The following is a 17,979-nucleotide window of genomic DNA, read 5'->3' on the forward strand; positions in this document are numbered from 1 at the left end:
TCAAACTGATTTGATTTTTAAGCTACATTTTGTTTGCAAAACACTTCTTAGAGTAAATGATTCCCTATTCCATGGGACATGTTTGCAATATAACTAAAACTAGAGTAAGGTTAGGAAGTGAGGTAATTATAAAACTGTTAGAATAAGCATTTAGTTTTGTATTGTTGAGTAAGTTGTACTCCTAAGGTGTGAAGTTTCGTTACTTACTTTGAATGGTGCCTTTGTTCTGGTTACAAACTGTGAGTTCCTTCTTTTATTGATGTTTTAGGTTTATGGGTTGTAATTTATTGACTCAGAGGGTCAACACTTCAGTCATCAGGCTCATGGTTAATGGAAAGGAAATGTCTGAAGACTGAAAGATACAGTTGTACCTTCAGACATCACATAGTTTAAAGTAGTCAAGCATTTAATTTTAGAACTATGGGGATTTCATTCAGCTCCTCCACTTTTCTTTTTAAGTGATGAAGTCAAGACCTAGAGGGAATAAGTGATTGGACCAAGGTCATACATTTACTGAAGAACAGAAATCGGATCCCAGAATGACATTAAAATACCCCCAAAACACATGATGTTTGCTTTTAGCTGGGGAAACAAACAAACAAACAAACCAAGACAAAAACTTTCAGCTTATCCACACATGGACCACCAAAGGTATATTTAGGGTCCATAACTGCTTAGAAATGGCTAAACACCTGCATTAGAATAGTCATTATGCTTATTATATAAGTATGTATAAATATGATACTTAAATTCAGCTTAAACAAATATCCTCAGTGGCTGGTAAAAAAATATCTTCTGGTATTTTTGGATGTTAAAAGGATCTGTTTTCTAGCTTATAAGCTTTTAGGAAATACCTATTACAGCAAATGTTTTAATGTTGTTGGCAAACTGGTCAGGACGATGAATGAAGTGGCCAAGATGTAGAGGTGACAAGTTCTTATCCCAACCCATCTCTGTTGCTGACTCATGGGCAATACTGCAAAATGGCCTTGCTTTTTGATGTCTGTGTATTCTTCACAGGCCTGGAAAAGTCGTGTGCAAAAACCCTTGGGCATTTTGTAAGAATGGTCTGGAGAGCACAGAGTGTTTGGTGCTCAAGCTAGTAGCTACAGTCATTTGAACTGGTATGGCACATGATTAACCTTGCCCCCCAGATCATCATTTAGGGTTTCGGCTTTGACCGTAGCTACTTACCTACGTGCTTGCAATGAGTTGGGGAATTGATAACAAAGCAGGTGTTATTTGTTTATTAATTTAAAACCTTACTTCCCTAAGTCTTGTAAAAGCATACTTTATTTTTATTGGGCCTGGATGCTGAATGAAAGCGTTTTAAACCTTTGGTAAGATTTTCGTAATGATTTTTTTCTCCCTCCTGTGAATTTTCAGAGTTAGCCACTCTCATCTTCTCTCCCTCCCTCCTCTCTGTTTCTTAACCCTTTTGTTACAATAATGAGGATCATTTACTTAGAATCACCGTATACAGTTGTCACTTAGGCTCCAGAGGTCTCCGTAGGTTTACGTGCTGAGAATTACTCACTGTCATTACTTAGTAGCTACTGAAAGAAGCTCTTGCAGCCTGTGCTATGCTGAATAATGAGTTTAATTAAAGTCGTTATTCAAGAAGCTTTACTGGGGCCCTTGTGTTTAATCCACAGATTCAAAACGATCAGTGCCAGGAGATGGACACCACTGCAGACAAGTGGGTAAAACTCACAGACAATGGAGAATGGGGCTCTCATTCTGTAAGTCTCTGTTTGTTTGTCTTCTCCCCCACCAACCCCCATTCTGCTCCTTCCTTTTCCCAACCTTATAAAAAAAAGTTGATGAACAAAGAAGAAAAAAATGGTTCGTTAATTAGACAGTTTTTAGTTAGGGAAGAAATTGTCCCAAAGTTCCAAGGACACGGGTTCTTTGTTCTTTGTCTTAGGTACTTTTTCCTACCTTTCTCTTTCTCCTTAGACTTCTTTCCCTTCTCTTTCCCATCACACTCCAACTCTCCTCCTTTTCAAAGGGGCATTGACAAGAAAATATGCCATTCAAAGCTAACACACGGAACCTACGTTTACATATGTGCTTGTCACATGGCCTGAATCAGTGGCTCCTGGCACTGGCAGGATCCTTTGATCCAACTTTCTCTGCAGTCTCCCAACAAGTGACTTTCCAGCTTGTCTTGTTGGGGGTTTGTACTGACTCCTCTGTTGGACAGCTCTGTGTATCACAAAATTCACCCATGGCTGGAGCCTTAACCCGCTTCCTATCTATCTGTTACCTGTCGCTCAGAGTTCTCCTGTTTCTGGTCACTTTGAGTAAGGTGACTGCCTAGCCTCCACAGGACAACTCCAAATGCTTGAAAGCAGTTATCAGACAACATGGTCCGTGACTCTATTATTACCGGGGGCACAACCCCTTTGGAATGAGGCATGGATTTCAAATCTAACTCTGGCTTATAGTAGTTGTGTTTCTGTAGGCAATTGGCTTAATCTCTTTTGTTCTGTTTTTGGCTTCATCTCTCTGAATCTGATTTTGCTTGTAAGAAATGGGAGCGATCTTGCAGGATTAAATGAGAAGATACGTGGGAGCGAGTTAGCGTGGTCCCTGCAGAGTAGACTGAGCTGTATGTCAGTAAGCAGCCATCCACCCCCACCTTCGAGTTTAGCCGGGGGCCTCACTCTTGAGTGGTTAATACAATGTACCCTTTTGGACTGTTTTTCTTTCTTTCTTTCTTTCTTTTTTTCTGTATGCCTGGAAGTGATGTTAGAACCACTTAAAATCCCATTCGCCTAAGCATTCATTAAGCTGGGCTTTGAAGGTACAAGTAACCCTTGGCAACAAATACACTTTCTTCACTTAACACAGGGGAAAGTACTTAGTACATGACTTTTCTGAGTCTCTGGCAGCGTGCAGTATTTGGATATGTTTTAATTTCATACAGCTTGAACTTGGCCAGCCAGAGACTACACAGAAGAATAAGAGTGGCAAATGAGAAAGCAAGGAGCCCTTAAATTAATTTGTTGGCTTTGACAGAAACAGCATGAGGTTTATGAGAAACGTAGTTTGATAGGTAAATAGAACCATGTGCTGGTGGCCGAGGAAGCAAATATTACATGTAACATCATTTATGTGTTGCAATCATTTAAATCATGTTATTTTATAACAGCCCTATTTTTCTCTGGTTGCTGTTGCAGTATAATTTATTTAAAAATTTTAGAAGGAAGCAAACTCATTCTGTTGCCTTTTTGTTTTCAGAGCCCAGAGATCTACTTATGAATAGTGGCAGTCCATAAATACGTGATTGGTTGAGTGCCTTTTCACACTCTGGAATGAATTCCTTTTAAATACAAACCAAAACTTCATGCACATGGTTTAAAAATCATTTTATCTTTTTGTTCAGGCTTAAAGAATTTCCTTTTCTTTCTTTATTGCTATATTTTTTTATTGTCAAGCTTTTTTTAAAGGAAATATGACTACAGCAGAGCTTATATATGCACTAACAGTAGACTTAAGTTCATAGGTTCCTAATTAATGGTGTTTCGTGATAATGCCTTGAAAAGTACATAAGAGATTAGCTTTGAGGTATGATTGAAGTAGCGTGGTTTATCTGACCCAAGGGCCTTCTGTTCCTCTTTACAGGTAATGTTGAAATCAGGCACCAACATACTTTACTGGAGAACCACTGGCATCCTTATGGGTTCTAAGGCAGTCAAGCCGGTTTTGGTAAAAAATATTACAATTGAAGGTATTTCACAGCAATTTTTTTTTGTAGTCACATATTAGAATTTGGAACTTGTTAAAACATTGATTAAATTGTTGGTTTGGGTGGCTCAAGGGTTTATGGGGCAGGAATTAATACATTAGGCATTGTACGTGTCTAGAGATCCCGGTTTTAATTTTGGCAAGTTGACTGGCTTTTTTTTTTTTTTTTTTCTGTACACTTAAACTAAATTAATTGAATCTGTGTGAAAAAAATAAGCATGATACAATTTCCGGTGTCTACATAAAATAAAAGGATCCTTGTTAATAAAACACTGTTCCTCATTCAAGAAATGTCTATTGTACCAGACATTGAGCCCACCCAGGTCACTGTAAAAGCCACAGAAATAGAAATAAAATAAACTCTTCCTGTCTCCTGAACCTCTTTTGCCTCTCTGAACCAGCCAGACATTTGCTGGACCAGGAGAGCAGCCAATAAACCCTGGCAAGGTTCATTCTCAATTAGGGCTACTTTTAATTAAACCAGTCATTCTCCTTTATTAATGGCTTATATTTTACTACGTTCTGTACTGGTTCCTGTGACGCTAACTCATTAGTCATAGGGACATCTGCTGGCAAAGGCTGGAATTACAAGCCAGAGGAAAAGGCCACTTGAGCCAGGGTGGGCAAGGTCAGAGTGAGCGGAGTTGTCTTTTGACGACTCAGTTTATAATTTTGTATACCTCTGTGACATCTCACCCTCTTGCTTAAGTGTTTGCTTTCCTTAGGATGTTTAATCTATCCCAGTGTCTTGCACACAGTAAATGCTTCCTTGGTGTTGAGTGGATGGGATACAGGATCCTGGCTGACTACTACTGTTTCTCGCACTTCTGATAGAAGCAGCAGGAAGGTGCTGATGTGCGTGTTGTTGATGGGTCCCCCTCCCATGCTCTGTTTTTCATTACCACACAGGGGTGGCATACACGTCAGAATGCTTCCCGTGCAAGCCGGGCACATTCAGCAACAAACCAGGTTCGTTCAACTGCCAAGTCTGTCCCAGAAACACATACTCTGAGAAAGGAGCCAAAGAATGCATAAAGTGTGACGAGCACTCCCAGTTTTCGGGTAAGACCAGGCTTTGCCAGCTTATGCTCTTTGTTCTTCTCTCTCTAAATTTATGTTTGTTGAGAGTGTAGTGTCTTTAGCCAGAAGTCACACACCAAATGGGGTGGGAAGAGTGTGTCAGAAAACAAGTGTTGAAGGGAATCAGTATTGAATGGAGAAAATACGACTTCTTCTTACCCCTTTGTGTGTGACTTTTCCATTTATTACTTTTTTTGTTCCACACCCCACAGGGATCTATTTCTCCCTGTGCTTTGGTTATATGTACACTAATCTAAAAAAAAAAAAAAATCATGGTGTAATGTTACATGATTGGTTGGCATAGACATGTGCTTGGAAAATTTCCATTTATTTCAAATTTACAATGTTCAATGATAATGGAAAAAATCGAATGTCTTATGGAAAACATTATGGTATGTTTCTTGTGTATTATGGGAACATTTGTTGTTCTAGGGTAAATAAAAATGCAGGCTTTTATTTTCCTGAGGCCTAGCTAGTTCTTCCTAAATTTGTCTGGTGTAAGGTTATTTTAAATTTTTAGTTGTCTGAGTTTTTTTGTTTGTTTTGATTTTTTGCCTTTTTCGAGAGTCACAACATAAATGACTCATTTCTGAAATGTGTTTCTGTGTTGCAGAGGAAGGATCCAGCCAGTGCGTGGAGCGACCTCCCTGTACCACAAAAGACTATTTCCAGATCCATACTCCCTGTGATGAAGAAGGAAAGGTACAGACTGTGGTCAGTCGACTGCATTCCCTGTTAATCCAACCCTCTTCCCAATTTGAGCAGCCTCCAGTTTATTCCTGAGACACTTAAATGAGCTGATTTATAACACATGTTTGTAAGTAGGACAGAGGAAATTTAAGAATGTAGATTCTCAATCCCGCTGCCGCGCTTTGATTTTACACTAGTACTTATTAGAGCTGTGGGCCACTTATTTGCTCTTAGTCTGCTTTTTCATCTGTAAAATGGGGCTAATATCACGTCTTACTTCACAAAGCTGTGATGAGAATGCAAGACACCCTCCGGCTGTGAGTCCTGGTGTCGTGTCTGTCATAGAGCGAGTGGCCCTAAAGCACTGCTATTTTTAACACTAAATTTTAAAAAAGATTTATGTGACACAGAGAGAGAGAGACAACGTGAGAAGGAACACAAACAGGGGGAGTGGCAGAGGGAGAAGCAGGCTTCCCATTGAGCATGGTGTGGGGCTCTATCCCAGGACCCTGGGATCACGATCTGAGCCAAAGGCAGATGCTTAATGACTGAGCCACCTAGGTGCCTTGACACTTAATTTTTTTTTTTTTTTTTTCAAAAATAATTGGATCAGGAGGAGTGCAGCCCTAAAATGTGTACTGTGACTCACAGGATGGAAATATCCTGAAACTTCTCCTTAATTATTTGTTTCCTTAGTCGGTTGGATCAGTAAGAGCCATGCAGCCATAGGCAAATTCAGTTATGGCCAATGAAGGCGTAAATGTGTTTAGAAAATGCAGAGTAATTACCATACAGATGGCACTTTGCCAGAGGAAAAATGCACACATGAAACCCGCGTTTGTGGCATTTTCTATCTTACAGTGAGCCTGTAAATAGCATATGTCAGTAGAGAAACTGAGATTCAAGTGGCTGCCGGGGCATCTGAGTTGCCCAGTCATTTAAGCTCTGGACTCGGGTTTCGGCTCAGGTCATGATCTCAGGGTTGTGGGATTGAGCCCCGAGCACCTGCCTCTGTGCTCCGAGAAGTTTGCTTCAGGTTCTCTCCCCTCTGTCCCCCCCGGCCCCGCCCCTCTCTGCTCACGCTCTTCCTTTCTGTCTCTTTCTCTCAAAGGAATAAATAAAATCTTTTAAAAAAGTGGCTGGAATGCAGCACCCTCTCCTTGCGTTTACATCTTTTATATCATGGCATTAAATTTCTTGACCTAGTTTGGAGATATATGTACATGTTAGTATTGCTTTTCTTTTCTTAATTTTGTATCCTTAAGTTCTAAGCTGTACTTTTTATATTTTGTGATTAATCATCTCATCTTTAGTCCTCAAATTATTTTTAGGAATTGACTTTTGAATACTTAAGACCAAGGTCACTCTAGTATTTGCAGGAGAGCCATTACTTACTCAGAATAATTTTACTTAGAATAATTCAGAGGAAGGACAGTTTAAATTAGTGGAAAATTTTAATAATTAGAAGTATATGTATTATTTTAAATAAGAACAGTAACTCAAACAGTCATTAAATTAGAAGGAGTTTTGAAGTAAGATCTCAATGGTCCTATAATAATGGCTAAGGAAGGATTATTTCCATTTAGAAAATACATGCAGAGAGCCACGAAGATGAATTACAGTTCTTTACCTAAGCTTTTTTTAGTTAAACTTGTTTTATTAATAAGTAGGGCAAATTGAATTTGTTTTATTCTCTATACTAATCACTAATTCAGCATCACTGAAGCTTACATGAATGAGATCTAATATACAAATGGTTCTAGTCTTTGCCATGGTGAAAATATTCAAAAGTCCTCTTTTTATTTTGTCCGTAAGTAGTTTATTACATCAGTGAGTAGTGTGATAAAATTTAGTTGACCTGGGCCTAAAGGGAGTAAAACCATGCATTAAATGTAGAATGTACAGAATACACACACAGGCACACACAGACACACACACACACCTGTGTACATGTCAGCACCCACAGGCATGTTGTGTTCACATGTACACACAAACTACGTTTTCCTATTGAGTCTAGGTGAACTCTGAACACGTTCTCAGTATAGAACACATTGTACTTGCTCTCCCATCAACTCAGTGATTCTTTGAAAAGTGATTTAAGACTTTTTTCAAGAGAGATGTATCTAGCTTCAGGAGTTAAAAAAAAAAAACACGGTAGAAGCTTAATTAACTGATACAGTAGAGAAATATAGGCTATAGATGGGAATTTTAATCTTTTTTCTATTTCTGTTGGTTTCAACCTTTTCATGTGTTCTGGTTTCCTCTTTTAAAAAGATAGAGACTATGGACTCTGAAAAACAACCTGAGGGTTTTGAAGGGTCAGGGGTGGGAGGTTGGGGGAACAGGTGGTGGGTGATGGGGAGGGCACGTTTTGCATGGAGCACTGGGTGTTGTGCAAAAAGAATGAATACTGTTACGCTGAAAAAAAAAATAAATAAAAAGGGAAAAAAAAAAAAAGATATTTTATTCTTGCTTGGCACAGCCTGGTGATTTGCTGGTGGCTTATTGATGTTTTCAAGTCATTCAATAACTGTGGCTCCTTTTGCCCTGTCATACTCTCTTTGATCTTATTTTCCCCTTGCTTGGAGAGCATCCTCAAGGGAAGCAGCTACTGAGGTTGACAGACTTTGAACATAATCATGTATATGCCACAGGACTGGTACAATTTCTGTGTTCCTTTGAAGCTCAGGTATTTCATTGCTTCCCTCCTATAGGGAACATTTTTCAGAAGTATTTTAATTAGTAACGGAAACCCTTCTAATCCTGGTTGAGAGACTTTCATTAACATCATGAAAATTGCAGGGTTTCTACTCACTCGTTCATTTACTCAGTGAGTCTTCCCTGAGCACTGATTATGTTACAGAGTGCAAGGTGATGAGGGCAGAACCAAGGAGAGGCAGAAGAAGACACTGTCTTCATGGACGGTAGAGCAGTAGTTGCCAATTTTTTGTTTTTTGCAGCAGACTTCCCTGGAGGTTCCTGTCCCCAGTTTTCTGTTTCAGTAGATCTGGGGCAGGACCTGAGAATTGATATGGCTCAGAAGTTCCCAGGTAATTCTGATTCTGCTGCTCTAGGACCTCACCAATTTAAGAACAAGTGGTCTGGTTTTCAGAGGAAGAGATGGTCTTTCAAAAGAAAAGAAATTCTTTCCAGCTCTAGATTAGTGCTACAGCAGAGAAGTCTCGAGTTTTATGGGGATCAGACCCAGCCTGGGAAGGCTTCAGAAGTGTGAACTCTTGGCCAAGGTGTGGAAGAAGAGCTTTTCTGGGAAAGGAGCAGGATGGTGATGATCTGATGTGGGAAGGAGCATGGTATAGCTGAAGAACTAGTAGGGTATGAGTGTGACTGGACTGTGGAGGTGTCAAGGGGGTGGCATTAGCTGCAGCTAATGACATAGACTCATGCTAGAATGGGGAGGTTTTGTAGTGGTGAGTCCCCTTGAAATTTTTGAGTATGTTTTCAAAATGTTCAGAGCCCACTTTCTACATAAAATGAGATACACTCATATGGATGCATACACATGCTCAGGTTCAGTGCTTGACATTTGAGCTAAAAAAATCTTGACCTTGGGGAGCCTGGGTGGCTCAGTCAGTTAAGCATCTGCCTTCAGCTGAAGTCATGATCCCACAGTCCTGGGATTGAGCCCTGCATCAAGCTCCTTGTTCAGCGGGGGAGTCTGCTTCTCCCTCTGCCTGCTGCTCCCCCTGCTTTTAAAATCTTAAATTTTTAAATTTTAAATGTATGCTCTTAAAATCTTAAAAAAATTTTTGACCTTGTTAATGGCTACGTAGTCATGGAGAGAAGGCATCTTTTGATGTTAGCACCATATTTGATAAAGCCTCCCATGATCTCTGTACAGCTAAGATAGAGAACTGTGGACTAAATGATATGGTTAAGAGGATATATGTCTAACTGAGAAACTTTATGTAAAGTGTTTGACTTAATAAATGGATATATCAGTGAGGAATGTAGTTGATATTAACTAGTAGTGTAGTTGGTATCATGTATTTGTTATAAGAATATAAATTCAACAACAGAATTATGCATATCCTAAGTCATCCTGAGAAGAATATGAGGACACATGAGTACAATCAATATTTGATTTAAAAATCCTCACCTTGCTTGAGGATATTGGGAATAAGTATGTTAAATTGTAGAGCAATAATGCTGGGGAGAATGACAGAAGTAAAATTTAGAGACTCCAGTGTGCTAGCACATTGAGCTCAAATTAGCAAAGTCAACATTTATTTGTGTCAAAGTGTCAGATATAGAAGTATTTAGAAAACAGAAAACATTAACTTGCCAAAAATATTTTGAAGAGAATCTAAGCTTTAGAACCCGGCTTACCAAGTAAAACAATACAACATTTATTTATTTATTTTAAAAGATTTTACTTATTTATTTGACAGAAGAGATCACAAGTAGGCAGAGAGAGGGAGAAGCAGGCTCCTTACTGAGCAGAGAGCCCGATGTGGGGCTCGATCCCAGGACCCCGAGATCATGACCTGAGCCGAAAGCAGAGGCCTAACCCACTGAGCCACCCAGGCGCCCCAATGCAACAGACATTTAAAGAGGATAAAACCTCCCAAGAGTACAAAGAATCCTTATCTTTAATTAAGAGGGTTCAAGGCTAAAAAACAATTCGCTCATATGTTTATCATATGCACACATGTTGTCTTCGATCTGCTCATGGAAGTTAGAGGGATAAGGCGGTTTTGTCAGGGCATTTGCCACGTATAGACAAGGCTTAAGCTTTAATTTATTTTGGGTACTAGAACCCCATAGAAGTAGCGACATACATCATACATACATACATACATACATACATACATTTATCTATCTATCTATCTATCTATCTTTTATCTCAGGGAGAAAAGTAATTCCCTCCCCTGCCCTGACTGTGGACAAATAAAAATTATTATTTTTATGATTATTATGTTCAATTAGCCAGCATATAGTACATCATTACTTTTTGATGTCATGTTCATCGATTCATTAGTTGCATATAACACCCAGTGCTCATCCCAACATGCGCCCTCCTTAATACCCATCGCCTTGCTACCCATCTCCCAGCCCCCAGCCATTCTTCCAGTGGTGTGGGATACTCTGGTCCAACAGCTTCATTCACCAGCTGGAGCCCTATGGCTGGGCTGCCAGACTATGTTAACTCCTTATTCCTGTCAGTGTCACACAAATCAGTTCCTAAAGGGGAAAAGATGGTGTCGGTTACCACAGTAAAAAGAGAGTGATTCTGTGCTGGTTCACAGAGCTTGCCTACTCTTAAAAAAACATGAATAGATCTGCCAAGGTTGTCTTGATGCTGGGAATTCCTACAGAATTTTTTGTACGCCTCTCCTGATATTTTCAGAATGGTCATAGGTTTGCTAGTGTTTTGGTATCAGATCACTGTTGCAAATACAGTTCTTGTAAAGATGACCAGGCTCTCAGCTTCCTGTAGACAGAAACACATTCTTAATCACTTAAAAAAAAAAAATGTCCACTTAGTAGAGTACCCGGAACACAGAAGGTAATGAAGGATCTTTTGAATAAATTAATGAATGAGAAAGTGAGTGAATGTAAACATATTTAGAGAATTGTGTTTTGTCCTTGGCAGAGGGCTTGAGAAAATTTTGACAAACTGGGCAGAATCTAGAAAAGAGAGACCAGGATATTAAACTATTTGATATGAAATATGGTTGAAGTTGCTGGTAATTTTTTTTTCAGGTTGGAGAAAAGACCACGGGATGGAGGAATTTGGATCATATTTCTTACGTGTTCTACTTGTCCCAAAGAGATTTGATCTCTTCTTTGTGAATATCCATGGCATTTCATGTTTCTCTTCGAAGTGGTGATGGTGACCATAATTATGGAAATAGTAGTGATGGTATCAATAGCAGAAGCATCTAGCACTTACGTAATTGCGTGCACCCTCACTGTGTGTGTGCTTGTGTATTCAGACATGGTCTCTAATTCTTTTTTTCAATAGCTGTGCAATTTAGACATTATTATACCCAGTTTTTAGATGAGAGAACTGAGGCTTAATGAGGTTAAGTAATTTCTGGAAGTTTATAGGGAGCCACAGCTAGTAAGTTTTAAGACTGGAATTCTAACCCTAATTGTGTCTGCTTCCAAATCTAGTGCTTTTGCGTCGTCTTCACATATTTTCTTTTTTTATATTCTAGCACTTTGTGAACCCATCTTGTCACTATTAGACTGGAACCTCCTTCAGAGAAAATTGTCTTGTTAATATTTAAATTCCCCACAGTGTTTTCTTCTATACACAATAGGTACTTAATAAGAACTTCCTAAGTAGTAAGGTGAAGCATTTGATAGGAAATCATAGAAAAGAGGAAGCAGACTTTTCTGTATTATTCCATAAGGGAGAGCTTGGGTGAAATTTTAGAAGGTAAATTCCATTGGTGCATAACGATGTTCAAACAAGCAGAGCTGCCCACTTCTGGAACAGAATGTTTTGTCAAAGAGCAAACTTGCAGCCAAGGCTAGAAGTGTGCCTGCCAGGGCAGGATGTTCTAGAAGGAAGCCTGGAGAGGGGACATTTGACTATATGACTTAGTCATCCCTGAGGCTAGGAAATTGATGGAATATGTCTAGTACTTTCTTTGTCCTTTAATGAACTTCACTATTACAAGTTATTCCAAGTGTTCAATGTCTCTTATGCAGTACTTGTGAATGACATAGCAAAGTTAAGGTGTAGGGAACATTAAAAAGTCGGGTATAGGGGCACACTGGGTATAGTGGGTTAAACCTCTGCCTTTGGCTCAGGTCCTGAGGATCTCAGGGTCCTGGGATTGAGTCCCGCATCGGGCTCTCTGCTTGGCGGAGAGCCTGCTTCCCCCTCTCTATCTGCCTGCTTCTCTGCTTACTTGTGATTTCTCTCTCTCTCTGTCAAATAAATAAAATCTTAAAAAAAAAATTCAGGTATAAAGGGATATAGCTCTTAGAACTGCCTTTCTTCATACGCAGTTTAAGTAAGTCAAATATAATTGGGAACTGTTTCTGAACTAGGATGATGGGGAAAGACCGTGGCATTTCTCAGTGATTAGGGAGTTAAAATTTGTAGAAATTAAAATTTCATGATAGTCTTCTTTAAATTATTTTTAAAAACAGCTTTATTGAGATTGAATTGTCATACTAGACACTGTATCCTTTTAAAGCCTCTGTTCAGTGTTTTCAGTATTTTTGCCTCATTCTAATGTTAGAACATTTCCTTGCCTAAGGCCCTGGCTACAGTCTCCAGGACAATGTTGAATCCCCACACTGTCTCCCACATAGAGGAAGAAGAGGGGCTTTGATGCATTTAGAGAGGAACAAGGATGTAACCACAAGGGAAAAGAGAAAACAGTAGAACCTTCATAGAAAAGGAATCTAAGTGGATGCTGATACATAGACGGGTGAGCTGAGGAGATTCTTAGAGCGCATTGGACATTGACCATAGCTTTGAAGGAGACAATGGATGCAGCTTGGCAGAATGGTGTGGGCCCGTCAAAGAGACAAATCATGAGGGCCCAGTGTCTCGTTTCTGGAAAAGATCAAGGACTGGGAAAGGCAGGAAGGCAAGCAATAGCCCACCTGGTTGGGAACATACAAGTTAGAACATTATAGAGTGCAAGGTGGCAGGCTGGAGAGGCAGTTGGTAGACTTGTAAAGCACATGTAATTTGACTCTGATGAATTCAGCCAGTCTACAAATGTGTAGGGACATTTCAAGGGAGAAAGCTGGCAGCCATGGACAGATACATTCTCAAAATTTGTCTAAATTTTAGTCTTCCCAGTCCTGTTTTTTTTTTTTTTTTTGACATGAGAATTGATACCTACATGTGTTTCTCTAAAATATATTTTATTCATGCTTAATATAAAATACTCAGACTCTATAGATCTTCTCTAATCTTACTCACAATCTGATAGATTTTGCTCTATTAGCGCTTTTTGGTTTCATAAAATATTTCATAATTTTATGTCGACTTGCCAAAGAATGAGTTGATTGTTGGTTTTTCACCTGCACTGTGAGCCATCTGGCGCTAAGTATCATTTATATTATTATCTTTCCCCAGCCAGCTCCACTTGATAGCATCTGTCCCTATTAGAAAGAGAGGCATAGACTCAACCTGCCATGTGAAGCAAGAGGTCTCATAAATGCAACTTTTACTGTAGAGCATTTGAAATTTGGCTTCTCACTGTTTAAATATTTAAAGGTGGTGCACATTTTCTAATTTTTAAACATTTACTGTGCTTGGATTCAGAATCATGTGATCAGCTGACTTGTCAAAAATGTATTTCCTTATTTTACTATTTTTACCCTAACTGAACTGACCCTTCTTAGTGTTACATCACTCTTTATGAGTTTTGCTTAATTCTTGCGCAAGTTGTTCAACAGCTCTTACCCACAACTTCCTCATTTATAAGCCTGAGGACAATAATACCGACTTCCCACAGTGGTGGAGAGGCACACAAGGCATGCCCCCAGGATCAGTGTGTGTGCTCAGCCTCAACGCCACCCCCACTCCCATGCAGGAACTGCCTATTTTCAGCAGTGCAAGAGCTCACACGTAATACAATGTGATTTTAATTCATGTCAAAATAAATCAGCAAATTTGTGAGCTCCCTGGGTCAGAAACTTGTTCTCTCTACTTGCTAAGTTGGATTTTAGAAAGACAACCCCCCAGATATAATGATGATTTATTTGATTAGATTCTCTGATTTGTGTACACCCTTTCTCAGAGGAATTGAGAACCCCTTATGGATACAGGATCTAGGTAATTTTTTTTTTTTTTTTAAGCTGTTGAGGAAGCCTCAGCAGGAGCGGCATCATTTTACAGATGGAAAGAGAGGCAGTTGGGTGCAGTGACTGGTTGAACTGTATCATGATGCGGGCCATAAAATGAATATAGAAAGAGAGTTATAAAAGGAAAAAATATGTTATTTATAATTCTGTTGAGATAGCTACCTTTTAAACCATTTCCTTAAGCATCCTTCTTCAGATAAGGTAATTTGCTCTTCCATAAGAGAATACTTGAGAATAAAATTGAGTGGTCTAACGGGTGTGCTATATTTAATTTCCTATTAACTGAAAATAGCTATAAAGAACTGCCTTTAATTTTGTTTCTCCACCTTCAGTATTAGACTTACTATTGCAAGTTGTTTTAAAGGAAAAAACAGTTTTTCATTAGATTATACGCCTAGTAAAGGAAACGGAGTCTCATTTTAAAAACTATAGTTATGAAATTATTTTTCCCTTTGCATTTAAAATACCTTCTTATTTTTACTGAGCATATTGATTTTGTTTGTGAAATGGCTAAACCATTTAATTTTTCTATTTTAACAATGAGAGTAATTTTATAATCGCAACTTTCTGGGTTTGGCTGAGTTATAGTGATCTTGTGTATTTCGTGTCACATAGGGGTGTGTGTATGTGTGAGAGAGAATGAGAAGATAAGGTTTAAAAGACTTCCGTCTTTGAAAGTAGAGTTTGTCTTAATTCTGTTGGTAGAAGCATCTGCAACAGGGCCCAGAATTAGAAATATTTTAGCTATGGCTCTTGTGGTTTAACATCAGGGTGTTGGAAAAGATTCAGAGAGCAACCACATTATTTGTGAAATGCAGGATTGAAATGTGAAGCTAGACATTGTCTTTTTAAAAACGTACACCTTTTCTTTTGTGATCAGATTGTGCTAGGCATGGCGATAGGCACTGAGGGTGAGGGAGAGGAAGAGAGGAGTGAAAGTCTCCAAACAGAAAAGGCAGTCTGCCCAGACGCCTATGTCATTAAGGAATGAAGTGCGTGAGTGGCTGTGAGAATGAGGGTTATAATCCTGTATCTATACTTCGAAGTGGAATTCGATGATGATGAATGTGCTGATGGATGCGGTAAGACCCACCTGTAGCTCATAGTAAAAACATGTCGAAGTAACAGCCATTCGCCCAACCAAAGTTTTTTCTTTTTATCTCATTCTGTTACTAATGGTTTAGATTCTTTTCACCTGGCCCTTCTGTTCTTTCACTATTTGACTTTTCTTAGGCTTTCTGTTTAATGTTTTTATTACTGAAAAGTTAAAGCAAATAAAGCATCTTATATGACCTGCAAGCTTTTTTCCCCCCCCAGACGCAAATTATGTACAAGTGGATAGAGCCCAAAATCTGCCGGGAGGATCTCACAGATGCTATTAGGTTGCCCCCTTCTGGAGAGAAGAAGGACTGTCCCCCTTGCAACCCTGGATTTTATAACAATGGATCATCATCTTGCCATCCCTGCCCTCCTGGAACGTTTTCGGATGGAACAAAGGGTAGGATGCCAGTTGGACCTTTAGCAAAATAATCTTGCTGGACTATTGTGACTTTGTTCTTTATTGTTTTTACAGAAGACTTATTTATAAAACATACTTATCTCACAGAGACTAAAGAAGAGTTGAGAAATATAATGAATTGTGAGGTGGCAGTGCCTTCCTTAACATACCACAAGGAGAGTTTTTTCTTGGCATTTTGTGTAGTACCCTCTTCACTGGATGACTCACTCTGCCTTTGAATGTTGATAAAAATGCCACCATAGGGAGGCCTGGGTGGGCTCACTTTGTTAAGCGTCTGCCTTTGGCTCAGGTCATGATCTCAGGGTCCTGGGATAGAGTCCAGCATCAGGCTCCTTGCTCAGCAGGGAATCTGCTTCTCCCTCTCCCTCTGCCCAACCTGGCTCCTCCCTCCCCCACTCATGCTCTCCCCGTCTCTTTCAAATAAATAAAATCTTAAAAAACCATTCCACCATATTAAGTATTAAGGATAGGCACTCTTTTTCCAGTGAGTGTGTACACATACATTTATGCAAGCATAAGTTATAACCTCTTCTAATTCAGCTTTGGAATCATAAATTACACTTTGTGCTATAGTAATAGCAAAAAATTACTCGTTTTGAACATAAGGCAGTGAAGATAGTCTCTTAATTTTTCAGGGTGTACAGATGAGAAAATGTTAGTGCTTATCAAATAAGATAGAAAGTGCTGCAGAGTTTGTTTTAATTTTGATAGACAAAAATTACAATGTATTTCAGTTGTGGTCATCTCTCTTGAATATAGCCAGGCTATCTGCTTACTACCCAGAGCCTTTGGTAGATAGCATAAGAGGGACTTAAGAGTCTGATTAACTTGGTTTTGAATCCACATACGACAGGCAGCCATTAGTGTGATTAATCCAAGTTCCTTAAATCTTTTGAACCTCAATTTTCCCACCCTTAAAATTGTGAGTAATAATATCTAGCTCATATTCTTTGAACAGGTTATGTAAAAATGTGTCTAAAGTACTCTGGTATCAAGAAGTGTTTGCTCAGTGAACATTTCTAATGACATGATTATGCAAGTGTGTTGGATAAATTCGGAAAGGGTTGGACAGGACCCTTCCGTTTCATTGTTGCACATAGTAATTTAAATCAGGTTTATTGATAAACATGACTCTCAACTCCCAGTATCATTTTTCAACATAGCCAATATTTTGTATTTCAAATAGTGAGTCCATAATTAAATGATACTCTGTTAAGTTTAATAACCAATAGGAAGGCTGAAATATTTCCTTGTTCATGAGGTAGAGGGAACTGATCTTAAGAGCACATACAAGAGAGCTAGTTTCAAGTTACCCTTCTTATGCAGGGTGATTGATATTAGCAGTTACTCTCAGAAATGAAGGAAAAAAATAACTTTAAAAGATTTTATATTGATCCTTTTCCTTTTTCATGTTAATCAAGTATATATGGGTAAACTATATCCAGAAATATTTTTCTTTCCAGATTATTTTAGAAAAAGTTATTAATTCTTAAAAGAATTGATGCTCTACTATCTCTCCTTCCTGCATTCCTCTCTGCTAATTAAGGTTTAGTAGTACTTAGAACAGAGGAAAAGGAAGATGTCCAGATGCAATTTAACCGTAATTATCTCCTTCACCTGTCTCTCATAGAATGTAGGCCGTGTCCAGCAGGAATGGAGCCTGCGCTTGGGTTTGAATATAAATGGTGGAATGTCCTTCCTGGCAACATGAAAACTTCCTGCTTTAATGTTGGGAATTCAAAGTGCGATGGAATGAATGGTGAGTTCAGAATCGGCCTCCTGGACATATAGGGTCACAGAGACTCTTGGACCCAGCTCTCTAAAAACATACCAAACGTGGGTATGAGGAACTTCATTCCTGTCCATTGGCTACTTGTCTACCTTCCAGCCCTCACACGGAAATAGTGAATGGGGTGTCACAACCCGTCGACTTCTCTGTTAACAGTATGAACTATTTTGCATTTTTTTTGGCGTCAGCTTTGAAGTAGATATTCAGGCTCACCATTTATGGTTATAAATGTATTTAGAGTAGATCACCAAGGGAGTAGTGAAATCTATGTCACTTGCCATTTTGAAGAATAGGATGACAGCATTTCTGCCAGCATTGAGTCTGGCTCAGGACTGAACTGTGTTGA

The 17,979-nt window shown here is 39.0% G+C and overlaps 1 protein-coding gene across 3 annotated transcripts in view; it reads left to right on the forward strand.

The window, feature by feature from the left end:
• ELAPOR2 (endosome-lysosome associated apoptosis and autophagy regulator family member 2) overlaps nucleotides 1-17,979 on the forward strand; it is a 214,682-nt gene that overhangs the window by 108,856 nt on the left and 87,847 nt on the right. For 2 of the 3 annotated variants that reach the window (XR_006820540.1, XM_046021104.1), the window contains exons 5-10: nucleotides 1,656-1,742; nucleotides 3,631-3,736; nucleotides 4,663-4,815; nucleotides 5,447-5,535; nucleotides 15,643-15,823; nucleotides 17,475-17,603. Coding sequence is in view for 2 of the 3 variants with exons in the window: in XM_046021104.1 (XP_045877060.1) it covers nucleotides 1,656-1,742; nucleotides 3,631-3,736; nucleotides 4,663-4,815; nucleotides 5,447-5,535; nucleotides 15,643-15,823; nucleotides 17,475-17,603 (745 nt within the window). In the remaining variant the exon portion in view is untranslated. Of the gene's footprint in view, nucleotides 1-1,655; nucleotides 1,743-3,630; nucleotides 3,737-4,662; nucleotides 4,816-5,446; nucleotides 5,548-15,642; nucleotides 15,824-17,474; nucleotides 17,604-17,979 lie in introns of all 3 variants that reach the window. The other variant, XM_046021105.1, reaches the window with a different exon arrangement.

The sequence above is a fragment of the Meles meles genome, chromosome 10 (genome assembly GCF_922984935.1).
Source record: "Meles meles chromosome 10, mMelMel3.1 paternal haplotype, whole genome shotgun sequence".
NCBI classification, from domain to species: Eukaryota; Metazoa; Chordata; class Mammalia; order Carnivora; family Mustelidae; genus Meles; species Meles meles.